Source organism: Chrysochloris asiatica, unplaced genomic scaffold, assembly GCF_000296735.1.
Source record: "Chrysochloris asiatica unplaced genomic scaffold, ChrAsi1.0 scaffold00076, whole genome shotgun sequence".
Classification (NCBI taxonomy): domain Eukaryota; kingdom Metazoa; phylum Chordata; class Mammalia; order Afrosoricida; family Chrysochloridae; genus Chrysochloris; species Chrysochloris asiatica.
Genome location: NW_006408594.1, coordinates 6,984,282 through 6,997,153, shown reverse-complemented (window position 1 = coordinate 6,997,153; position 12,872 = coordinate 6,984,282). Strand labels below are relative to the sequence as shown.

The window sequence follows — 12,872 nt, the reverse complement described above, 5'->3', positions numbered from 1 at the left end:
GACACCTTCCATGTGCCATGTTCTGGAACCCTAGGCTGCTGGGAGGCCAAGGTGGAAGGGAAGGATGAACTTGGGAAAGGGCAGATTCTAAGGCTAGCTAGCCTGTTTGGAGAGTCCCCATGGCTGAGCCCTGTGCAACAATTCTGTGAGGTGGATCTGATTTACAGAGAAGAAAAGTAAAGCCCAGAAAGGTTAAGCTATTTACCAAAGATCAAGAATGAATTAGTGATATAGTGAAGATCAAGAATGAACTAGTGATACAGTGAAGATCAAGAACCAATTAGTGATACAGTGAAGCTCAAGAACGAATTAGTGATACAGTGCAGCTTCACACCCTAGCAGTGCTGTGCTCTATCTAGTGTTGTTGTCTTGCGCCATTGAGTCCATTTTGACTAGTGCCAACTCCATTTGTTACAGAGTAGAACTGTGCCCTGGACGGTTGTCTTTCTGTAATCTATGGGAATGGATTGCCAGGCCTTTTCCTTTGCAGCACTGCTGGGTAGGTTCAAATCACCAACCTTTCAGTCATGAAAGGTTGAGTGCAATCCGTTTGAGTCACCCAGTGACCTTCTAACTAAGAGGGAGTGTGAATGAGCGAGTGAGTGAATGGATGAATGAAGAGGACAGTAAACAAAAGACAGCATGAATGAATGGGTGGATAGAACTCCAAAGTCTATTAGAACATAGTTTAGCTATTCCATTTTGCAGAGACTAGAACAGCATGGCCGACGGCCCTCTGACTCCTGTTCCTTCCTTGCTCTGTGCCACAGCCCCGAGCCATGATGAAGACCTTGTCCAGCGGAAACTGCACGCTCAGCGTGCCCGCCAAGAACTCGTACCGCATGGTGGTGCTGGGGGCCTCTCGGGTGGGCAAAAGTTCCATCGTCTCGCGTTTCCTCAATGGCCGCTTCGAGGACCAGTACACGCCCACCATTGAGGACTTCCACCGCAAGGTCTACAACATCCGCGGTGACATGTACCAGCTGGACATCCTGGACACTTCGGGCAACCACCCCTTCCCCGCCATGCGCAGACTCTCCATCCTTACAGGTAAGGCCCTTGCGGGACCTGGACCTATTCATCGATTGAGATAAAACGCACAAGGAAACAGGCACAGGTGTGGCTGCTTGCCCAAACCGGAGGTGGAATCGGGTCCACTCTCTGTTCTGTTTGGCTCTGGAGACTTACTCTTTACCTTTTTTTTATGTAAGTTTTTATTGTGAACTGGGTGAAGGTTCACAGAGCAGATGATCAGTTTTCCATTGAACAATTCATTCACATTTTGTTTCCTGTTGATTGCCATCTCTTTGATGTCACATCACTTATCCCTCCTCTTCCTTGTATTTCCTGTTTCTGTTCCTCCTCCTTTCCTGGCCCTAGAGTGATTCCTCTTGACAGGGGCTGCCTTGCAGTTCATGAACTCACATACACACACACCTGCAGTGGGGCCATCTTCCCAGGTAACAGACTAATGTGCACCTGCTGTCCATCATTCTGCCCCCCCGCCTTGCCGGTCAGGCACCTGCTCCACCTTGCTCTGGACACAGGCCTCCGAGAGAGCAAAGGCTGTGACTGAACGGCCATTAGCCAAGAGGATGTGTGTGTGTGGGTCTCTGCCCAAACAAGGGGCTTGGTAATAGTATCAGCCATGGTAATAGCCAACACTTATAAAGAAGTCTGGGCTAGCTGGCCCTGTTCTTAGCACCTGGCATGTGTTCACCTGGGAGTTGTTGTTAAGAGCCATTGAGGTGAACTTGTGAACTTGTGTAGGGTTTCTGAGACTTTAAATTTTCACAGGAAAGCCTCATCTTTCTCCCTAGGAGTAGCTGGTAGGCTCAAACTGTGGTCCTTGTGCTTCGAAGTCCAATGCTTATCTTGTGGAACCATCCCACTGTATATGTAGTTGTTGTTAAGTGCTGTTGAGTTGGTTCTGACCCACAGCGACCTGGTATAGGGTGTCTGTCCAAGGAGCGCCTGATGGGTTTGAACAGCCAGCCTTGTGGTTCAAACTGACCTTGCAGTCCAGTGCATTATCCAGCAGCACCACATAAAACCAGTGTATGGTGGTGGTGGTTATGTGCCGTGGAGTCGGTTCTGACTCATAGCGACCCTGTACAGGGTTTCCGAGGTTGTAAATCTTTACTGGAGCAGAAAGCCTTATCTTTCTCCTGTGGAATAGCTCGTAGTTTCGAACTGCTGACCTTGACGTTAGCAGCCTGATTTGTAACCACTACACTACCAGAGCTCCTTAAAACCAGTGTATATAAATGTGTATATAAATGCCTAAAACCAGTGACTTGGTTCTACTCCAACTCACTGTTCACCTGTTGTGCGACAGAGTAGAACTGTGTTCCCATACAGCTGTCAGTGGCTCATATTTTTGGAAGTAGATAGCCAGGCCTCTCTTCTGATGTACCTCTGAGTGGACTCCAACCTTTCACCTTCCGGTTAGAGGCCAAGTGCAGTAACTGTCCTGCCCAGGGACTCACATGTAAATACATAGGAAGATAGGTGTTTGCCTCCATTTTATAAGTGGGGCAGCCGAAGCCCAGAGAATTTAAGGAACTGGCTCAAGGAGGCTGCTCAGCTCGTAACTGCCAATCTGGCTTCATACTTCATACCCTAAACTATCGTGCTGCCTGAGGACCAGCTGGGGAGCGGTGAGAAAGGCATCTCTGGGAATGTAGGGACTCACAGACATCACAGACATTATTGGGGCCAAGTGGTAGGTCAGAGTGTAAGTCCAGATGCTGGTCTGCCTGGCTCTGGGTCCTGGGTCGTCTACTTCCTGGTTTTTAACTCTTGGCCAGTGACTCCCCCTCTTTGTGCTTCTGTGTCTTCATTTGTCAACTTGGCCTTTTGTTAAAGGTCATTGGGAGAATTAGGTGAGTTAACCTGTGAAGTGCTTCCTGAGGAGATGAGAAGTGCTCAGTAGTCGGTTTTAAATGGAACCAGAGTCATTTCCCATTGGTGAAAGGGAGTCCTGGTGTGGTGCTGTGGGTTAATGCACTGGAAGCAAAGTTGGTTTAAAATGCAAGGATGGCGATTTAGTCGCTCCTCAGAAACCCTATATGGGGTTGCTCTGGGTAGGAACCGACTTGATGGCACTTAACAACAGCAATGGAAAGAGCCAAATGGACAAATAATCCTCTAGCCACCAGGAAAATAACAACCCCCCCCCCCCCCCCCCCGAAAATCAAAATGTTTCTAAACCAAGAAACCCATGTCCATGTCCACCCATCCCCGACAAGTCCCAACTAAGACTGGGCAGATGACCCACCTGCGCTCAGAGCCCTGCCATTATTTAGGAGGAGCTGTAGGTAGAGCAAGCCCTGCATTGGCCCGGGTTTGAATCCTGGCTCTACCAACTGGTGACTTAGACAGGTTCTCTGTCTTGGTGAGCAGAGACAGGTAATATAGTCCCCGGCGCTCATCCTCTCCAGCGTTCCAAAGGACATAGTCTTTCTTCCCTCCCATGTGGCTCTGAGAACTGAAAGAAAGCACATGTGGGAAGCTTCCCATGCGTGCACAATGGGTGTTGTATGAATGGCCACGTTCTCTTAGTTGGGAGGGGACCAGCACCCATGATATGAAGAAGACTAATGTGGCGCTGTGGGTTGATGCGCTGGACTGCAAAGTCAGTTTGAACCTCAAGGTTGGCTCCTCGGAAACCCTAAACAGGGTCGCTATGGGTTGGAACCAACTCGATGGCACTTAACAGCGATAGAGTCAGAGGGAAAGGGCAGATGTTGAGAGGAACCGTGTGCACATCTTCAAAATTAATTTTTAATTACACTCCTAATCCTGCCCTGTCCCTTTAAACATTACTGATAAGACTCACGCCCCTTTGGCCAGTGTCCCCAACCTCCAGAGCTGGTTACATCATCAGTGAGGTGTGAACTCCAGCAGACACTCCCTGGGTACACGGGCACTCTCAATATGTCCCTAGAATAGAAATCAGTTTTGTCTGTCTGTGTTTTCAGGGATCTATCATTCAGAGCACATCTGTCTGCTGCTTGCATTTTTTTTTTTTCTCCCCCCATTCACCAACCCGTGCCTCATTTTCCAACCTGGTGCTTAAGTGCAGGCAATTCTGAAAGCCATTAATTCCGCTGCTAGCTCTCTATCCAGCTGCCAGCCATGGCTGGTCTCTGACGCTTGGCATTGTGGTCTTGCATTTGACTATGTCAAGGCGGCTGAGTCCTGGGGGGAGGGGTTCCTAGGATTAGCCTAACAGGATGGGGTTTGGCAGCCAGCCCAAGCAGAACCCGTTGCCAGGCTGACGTTGCTTTGCAATACCTTTCAAAAACAGCCCACATCATTCATCCCACTCCATCCCATCCATTCACCCAGCTTTGGTGAACACCCACTATGTGCTAGGCTCTGCGGGGACAGTGATGAGAAGGAGATGGAAGTTCCCTGCATCAGGTTGTGCTGCTGGGAGCACAGTTAGCAGGGACATGTGGTTCTGAATGTGGCAAGTGCTGTTGTTGGTAAGTGCTGTTGAGTCGATTCCGACCCATAGCGACCCTGTATAGGGTTTCCGAGGAGCAGCTGGTGAGCTGGACCCACTGACCTTGCAGTTCAAATGGCTTTGCAGTCTGATGCATTAACCCACAGCGCCACACCAGGACTCTGGCAAGTGCTGTTATGGGGGCTTATATCCCTCCCAGAGGACAGAGGCAACCAGTTCTGTGAGACGCTGGTCTTGCTTGACTCTCCTCCCAAGAACATGGGCCAGTTGCTTACTCCCCTGAGTCTCAGTTTCCCCGTTTGTAAAACAGGATTATTGCCATTAACACAGACATCACTATCAACCACCCCAGGGCTGGGGAGAGTTTAAGCAGAAGGAAGGAAGGTGCCTTTCGACTGAGGTTGATCATTGTAGTCAAATCTGCAGTGGAGGAGGCACGGAGCCTTCTCTCTCCTGCCCATGCGTTCCATGCCACCACCTCCTTGTCTGGTCCTGTAGTAGCCCAGTGGTGGCCTGACCCTGCCAAGGCAACCGCAGTTACAGCAATCCTGTTGTTGTTGTTCAGTGCCATCGAGTTGGTTCCAACTTACAACAACCTTGTATAGTGTTTCTGAGGGGCGGCTGGTGAACTTGAACCACCAACCTTATGGTTCAAACGGACCTTGCATTCTAGCCCATTAACCCACAATGCCACACCATTAGGGGTGAGTTAATGAACACGTTTGGTCAAATATAGCAGGCCAATTTTTTAGTTGATAATTTTGTATGGCCCGTGAATGATGTTATAAATTTTGGCAGACAAAAGGTTCCCCACCCCTGCTGTAGCTGAATAGAAAACCTTTCTTGAGCAATGAAGCGAGTTCTTGTAGCTTGTGGGCCTTAGAGGCAGATGTTCACTTACTTATCCATCCTGCAGATTATTCAAGAAGCAGAGAGCACCTGCTATACATCAGGCCCTGGCTAGGTGAAGGACAGAGTTCATTCCAAATCTTGGCCTCACCACACTGAAGCTGTGTGTCCCTGGGCAAGTTGCTCGCCCTTCCTGAGCCTTAGTTTTTGCTTGTCTGTAGCAGGAAGGTAATCAAGTCTGCTTCACAGAGGTTTGGTGAGGACTCAGTGGGACAGTGGCCATGAAGCCCCTTGTCGACACCAAAGATGGCCGAGCACGTGCCACATGCTAGTACTAAATGCCTCGCTGTTCACTGTCTCGTGTAACTGGCAAAATAATCTCACCAGGCAGTGTGTCACCTGCAGCGATTCAATGGGGAAACAGAGGTTGAGAGAAGTTTGGTGACCTGCTCAAATTCACCTGTGGCCACAGATGCTAAGACCCTACTGTGCAGCAAGTGCTAGGGTCCTGAGGCTGTGCACTGAACTGAAATGACGTTTAACTTATTCTAACACAGAGATCTCTGATGGCAATGTAGGCTAAGTGTTGGGCTGCAGGCCTCGAGCTGGCTGGTACAAGCCTATCAGCTGCCCTGTGGAAGAAAGATGAGGCTGTCTGCTCAGGTAAAGATTTAGTGTTGGAAACTACCAATAATCAGCTCTCCTCTGCCCTAGAGGGTTCCTCTCTAGGCATCAGAACCAACTCGGTGGTAGTTAGTTTGGCTTGGCTTGGTTCTTGATTATTCAAACAATCCAATGATTCCAGGGGTTACTCGCCTGCCTCCAGCCCTGCAGAAACATTTAGAATTGTTGCTTAGAGCTATTGAATTGGTTCCAATTCTTAGCAACCCTGTATAGGGTCTCCAAAGGAGTGGCTGGTGGGTTTGAACTGCTGACCTTGTGGTTAGCAGTTCAGAGCGGTTACTGTGGCACCACACCAGGACTCCATGTGTAGAATTAGCCCTGCTGAAGCTGGGTTATTCCTCTTACTAGCTGTGAGGCTTCCCATAAGTGATTGAACCCCTCTGAGCCTCAGCTTCCTGCTCTGGACATTGGAGACTGTGAGGGTTAAGTCTTTGCTTCCTTTGAAGGGCTTGGCACCCCCACAGGTGGAAGCAGTTAGGACAGATATTTGGTCAGGGGGTGAGGACAGGAGTGGCCTGTGACTCACCTCCCCGGCTCTCTCCCCCACAGGTGACGTCTTCATCCTGGTCTTCAGCCTGGATAGCCGCGAGTCCTTTGATGAGGTCAAGCGTCTCCAGAAACAGATCCTAGAGGTCAAGTCCTGCCTGAAGAACAAGACCAAGGAGGCGGCCGAGCTGCCCATGGTCATCTGCGGCAACAAGAACGACCACGGTGAACTCTCCCGCCAGGTGCCCACCACCGAGGCTGAGCTGCTGGTGTCAGGTGACGAGAACTGCGCCTACTTCGAGGTGTCAGCCAAGAAGAACACCAACGTGGATGAGATGTTCTACGTGCTCTTCAGCATGGCCAAGCTGCCGCATGAGATGAGCCCCGCTCTGCACCGGAAGATCTCAGTGCAGTACGGTGATGCCTTCCACCCCAGGCCCTTCTGCATGCGCCGTGTGAAGGATATGGACGCTTACGGCATGGTGTCGCCCTTTGCCCGCCGCCCCAGCGTCAACAGTGACCTCAAGTACATCAAAGCCAAGGTCCTGCGGGAGGGCCAGGCCCGAGAGAGGGACAAATGCACCATCCAGTAGCATGAGGGATGCTGGGGCACCGACACCCGCCACCTATATCCCCAGCAGCAGTCTTGTCCTAGGACCTTTGACCCCAGCGGAGGACCACAGCCACTAATTCTGTGCATTCTCATGCCTCCTTGCCACTTCCCAGAGCCTTCGTTTCTGCGCCTCCCCCATTGGTCCAGCTCCATGTGGTCCCCAGAGCTGGAGACAAGGCCGGCATATAGCTGGACTTAGGCTGACACTCAGGTTAAAACGTACCTGTTCTTGAGGTAGAACCAACCCTAATGTCAGAGGGGTCAGTATGCCTTCTTCTGGCCAAGCCTCCTGGAACTGACCATAGGATGGGAGGTCTCCGCCATCTGGAGAAAGACCCAGCCTGGTCTTGGGGACAGTTTGGAGAGATCCTCTCATCCATTCCCAATCCTGAAATGCCTGCCTTCTGGCTCACTGTTCTGCTGGCCCTTAGCTGACATTGTTATTGAGCCAGTGACCTCTGTGTGTTTGAAATGGATGTGGCCACACCACATTCATCTTCTGGGTTAGTCCTTCTCCAAGGCCTCATCCACATCCCGGGCATGTCCTTCTCCCAAACACATCCACATCCCGGGTATGCCCTTCTCCCAAACACACCCACGTCCCAGGCACGCCCTTCTCCCAAACACGTCCATGTCCTGGGCACGTCCACATCTCAGACACGTCCATCTCCCAGACCACATCTTTGTTCTAGACTATGTCCATCTTCCGGACACATCCATGTCCTTTGCCTGTATCTGATGGTTGAGCTTTGTTGTTGCTACAGCTGTTTATGTGTATCAGGTAGAAATGGAAATCATTGTACTGTAAAAACTCTAATGTTCCCTCCCAGTTCAGACCCACTCATTGCCTCCCCTGGGGATACCTACTCCCCTGCCCCCAGAGAAGATTCCCAGGCCTAACTTCATGCTAACCTCCAAACCCAGCTTGCCAGTTTACAGAGCACTTGCCCAAACACAGGGCAGGCAGAATTCCTCCTGCTGCTCCTTGTTCCCATTTCACAGAGGAGGAAACTGAGGCTGGGTAGGAAGAGTGATGTGCCCCAGACCGCCCCATACCTCCCAGCTAGTTCTACTGTGTTTACTCCTCAAGCCTTGATTGAGCACCTTGTGGGTGCTGATCCACTGTATGTTAGGAGACAGAGGGTGAGGGGTGCACTTAGGTCCCCAGCGCTGGCTCCGCCCCACTGTGTTGACGCATTGCCTTCTGCACACACAGCTGTTGGCAGGAGGAGAGAACAGCTGGGAGCCAGAGCGGAGCTGGGGTGAGGCTGGGCAGTAAAGTTCCTGGTGGCCTTTTCCTCGTGCCAGAGATTGGGCTGTGCTGGGCACCCTGGCAGCATGGGATTTGAACTTAATAGACCAGAAGGCCCTTATCATCGGCTCTCAACAAATATATTTTGTATTTTAATCTCTTTAAAAAACTATTGATGTCTAGGGCCACAAAGAATCTTAGTGATTACCCAGTGTGGCTTTCCAAGGCCCAGAGAGGGCAAGGCACCTACTCCAATTTACACAGCATGTCTGAGTGGCAGAAGTGTGGACAGTTCTGGGCACTCGGTACACACCATGATGTGTCCCTCTGATTCTGCCTCAGCCTTTGGGGCCTTCAGGGATCCGGTTTCTTATCCCTGACCCTCTTTCTGGATGGGTCAGTGTGGGTTCCTGTAGATACATGTGTTTTGTCATGTACATCTATGTACTCACATGTGAACGAACACAGATACATGCCCCACACCTACCCTGGCCTCCATGTCTGCCCTCAGGTAGAGCCCCCATCCTGCTTTTGCCCCCTCCCCACCCCCAATCAGTCCCGGTTCCCTGAGTAAGGCAAGTGTGTGGTCCAGTCTCACCTGGCACAGCTGCGGCCCTGGCATCTGTGGACACTAGCAATTAAAGTGGGTTTGTTTCTAAGCCGTGTCCACAACCTCGTCTGTTTTCTGTATTTCCATGAGCTTTTCCTGCCCTACGATGCCCCTGCCCAGCTTGGTAGCATTGGAACAGTCTGCAGGTTTCCATACAGGGTGTGGGGTGGGGGATGGGAATGAAACTTGCCCTGAGCCCCGGCCCTCTGGGCCCTCCAGGTGTGTCTGGGCCAGGTCTCAGTCTGGAGTTGTCTGTGTACCTGGGGGAGCTGACCAGGTCAGGCGGCAGAAGCTGTGTGGATGATTGTAAAGATTTTGCCCCCAGGGGACATTTGGATCAATGGAGACATTTTTCATGGTCAACAGAGAAGGCACTACCACTTTGAATGGGTGAAGGCCAGCAGTGCTACCAGATATCCCCCAATGCTCAGGGTGGGCCCACAGCAGAGGCATTGGTCCCAAATGCCACCAGGAAGCAGTCTGAAGACAGATGAGTCTGGAGGCCAGGACATGGCTGATGCTGTGTGTGGTTGATACAGTCCATAGCTTTATAGAAAGTCTTCTATAGACATCGGACCATGAGTCAGGATGACAGGATTGGGTAAAGGGATGGGAGGCCTGTGGGATGCAAGAAGGGCACTGACCCCCAAACATTGGACATGCCACTTTGGACTGAGCGTGTCTTCCTCAGGACAGAGGTCTGAGAAGGGAGCCAGTCCAGTACCTACTGCGTGGCTGCACCTTCTGTCCTGGGCCACATGAGGAGTTAGTTGTATTCATCCTGTTCTGAATGAGGTGTCAGGCTTGACCAGGCTGGCACAGCTAGTCCGAGACCCTGCTATCCATGTGAGTGAGGCAAGGGATTTGCATCTGAGAGACAGACAGACAGATGGGGTGGTGTTCTCCGGATGGTTGGGCAAGTGCTGCTGAGTGTAATGCAGTACTAGGCCTGGAAAATGGAGGTTTAGAGACAAGTAGCACAGTGAGAGACCCCTGGGCTGACATTCACGAAGTCAGGTGAGCCTGGGCTGGGAGACTGCCTTTGCTTACTTGGGAGCCCAGCTTCCTCCCATCCTTTGTCCTCATAGAACGCCTGCGTAGGCAGCAAGTCACTGACGCTTCCTTGGCCCTGGTGTTCATAAATGTAGAACATGAAGACCAACGGTCCTCTTCAGCACCAGGCCTGGCTGCACCCAGAGAAGAGCTAGACAAGGGAGAGGCCTGGGTGCGCCTGAGCAATCCCTCTTCTGCCTCTCCCCCTCCCATGGGGGACTCTGAGTAAACTGTGTCCTCTCCGGGCACCCCCATTTCTTCATCTGTAATGGGAGGAAGGATTCCTGGGTGGCTCACACTGTTCTGCATTCGACCAATAATTAGAAGATGGGCGATTGAAACTTAGCCAAAGATGCCTTGGAAGAAAGATGTGACTTTCTGCTTCTGAAAGGTCACAGCCAGATACACCCAATGAAGCTGTTCTGCTATGCACACATGGGGTCATCATGAGTTGCCATGGACTAGAAACAACAAATGGGAGGCTGGGAGGATGGCAGCTGGACCAGACAGCCCACCATCAGCCCCTGGTAACCCTGACATTCTCTGTGCGCAGGAATTCATCTTCCTCTTATATAATCCCAGCATTCCGATTGTTACTAAACAGAACACGTGTCTCCAGCCCCAGCCTGCTCCCACTCCCTGCATCCTACATGCTCCCCCTGGAATGGGGGAGGGCAGCCTCACCGACAACACTTCTCCTTCTTCCTGGGACAGCATGAGCCCAGGAGAGCCAGCCTCAGTCCCCAGCCCTGGGGAGGGAGTCTTGGGAATCTGATTTCAGAGAATTCTGTGCTGGGAACTCTAAGTACTTGTTCTGTTCCGCCTCCCTGAACCTGTCACTTACTCAAAAGAAAAACTTGAGTCTGCGTCATGGCTTGGTGGGGGTTGGTAGGAGATCTGCCAGGGGCTTCCTAGCAAAGGTTGCTGGGAATAAGGTCAGGGAGAAGGACGTCAGGGCTTTGAACCTGTTCATTCTGGGCCGACCCCCTGCCGAGAATTTGCATCTCCATCCCAGATGTACTGCATCAGAATCTGATGTTGAACAAGATCCCCAGGTGATTCTGACGTTGCAAAGGAGATTTTAATATGATGGCTGCTGTTCAAAGGTAGATTCTGATTCAGTGTCTCTGTGGGGTGGGGGAGGGGGATGCAAATTCTCAGCAGGGATCTGAACTGAACAAACCTGTTCCAAGCCCTGAAGAGAGCTGACCTTTGTTGACCACATATCATGCACCAAGGCGGATGCTGATTTTCTCCTGCATTCTCTCCTTGTGTCCTCTGGGGAAAGGAGGAGGATGGATACCTTCCACATATCAGGGCACTGAGGCTCAGAGAGGTATAGTTACCTACCAAGGATGCACAGCTAGTAAGTGACCTGGTTCCAAAGCCAGTTTTCTCTGCAGAACTTTCATAACTTAAGTTGGCTGAGGGGCTACTCTCTGGAGGAAGGGAGCCAGCAGGTCAGAGTGCAATGCCTGAATACGGTTCTGAGAATACCAAAAACCCAAACCAAACCCGTCGTCATGGACACGGTTCTGACTCTTGGTGATTCCATGTGTACCAGAGGAGCACTGTAACCCCTTGGGGTTTCAATGGCTGATTTTGCAGAAGGCACTCACCAGGTTTTTGTCCAAGGTGCCTCCGGATGGACTTGCATATTCAGCCCTTGGGTTAGCAGCTGAATGCTTTCATCATTTGCACCACCCAGGGACTCCTCAGAGAACCCAGAAAGGCAGAATTCAAAGTGTGGGGTGCTCATAGTAAGAGATTTTTTTCCCTGGGAAAATCTGGGATCATATCCTAGACTCTGTTCCATCTGGTTAGGCATCTATGCACTCAGGTGTTCATCATTTCTAGACTCCTTCATCTCTAGGCTTGGTCCTCACCTGCATGGCTGCAGTCCAGCCATTGCTACCTTCAGGTTCACCCAAGGGATGATGCACATCTGCTGTCTTGAGGGTCCTGGACCCTGTCTTCCACTCATGCATTATCTATGGACAAGAACCTGGCCCATGTCTTTATGTAACTGTAAGAAGGGCTAGGAAGTGTAGTCCCTTGCTAGGTGGCCCCATGCCCAATGACAATTCTTTACTGTAGAAAAAAGGGAGGGGAGATTCTCTGGTCAGCTAACAGTCTCCACTGTGGTCATCCTGAGCAGTGGGCCCAGGCTTGAGGGTACCATATGCAACCTGGAATTTTAACAAGCACAATTCAATAGACTTGGCTTCTAAAGTATTTGACCTCCGGCTGCTTTAAGGACTTTAAGGATGTATTTCCCTTCTATGTCCCAGGATGAAAATTTGGTTTTCAATCTTTTTAATCTCACTTGGAAAAGTGAGGAACTACTGTAGGTACTTTGGAGTCCTGGTGTGATACTGTAGGATAAGCACTGGACTACTAACCTCAAGATCAGTGGTTCAAACCCACCAGGTGCTCCTTGGAAATTACTATGACTCCAAACTAGGAATCCCCTTTGGATTTCTTGGTGTGGTTCTGAGCATCTCTAGATGGGTTGGTGGCTCAGTCCTTCTGTAGCCTTTGAGAATCTCCCAATGCCTCCAAATTCTCTCTGCTGAGAAGCTCTTCTGGACTTCTCTGGAGGCACCGCCACACTAGCTTTCTCCTCCTTGTGGCTTTCCCTTGTCTGATCCATATGAAATTCACTACCTTTACCTCAACCAGCTGTAAGAGTAAAAGTTGATCCCAGCTCAGCTGAACCCTTTAGCATCTGTTATGGCATGAAATGTACCCCCAAAATATATGTTGGGTCCTGGTGTGGCACTGTAAGATAAGCACTTGACCATAAGGTCAGTTTGAACCGCAAGCTTGGTGGTTCAAACTCACCAGCTAT

At 50.8% G+C, this 12,872-nt stretch overlaps 1 protein-coding gene across 1 annotated transcript; it reads left to right on the top strand.

Moving 5' to 3' along the window:
- The first annotated feature begins 773 nt into the window (after positions 1-773).
- On the top strand, positions 774-7,086 carry RASD2 (RASD family, member 2). Its single transcript, XM_006865229.1, has 2 exons — positions 774-1,050; positions 6,557-7,086. The coding sequence occupies exons 1-2, from the start codon at positions 780-782 to the stop codon at positions 7,084-7,086; spliced, it is 801 nt and encodes a 266-aa protein (XP_006865291.1). The 5' UTR covers positions 774-779.
- The last annotated feature ends 5,786 nt before the right edge of the window (positions 7,087-12,872 follow it).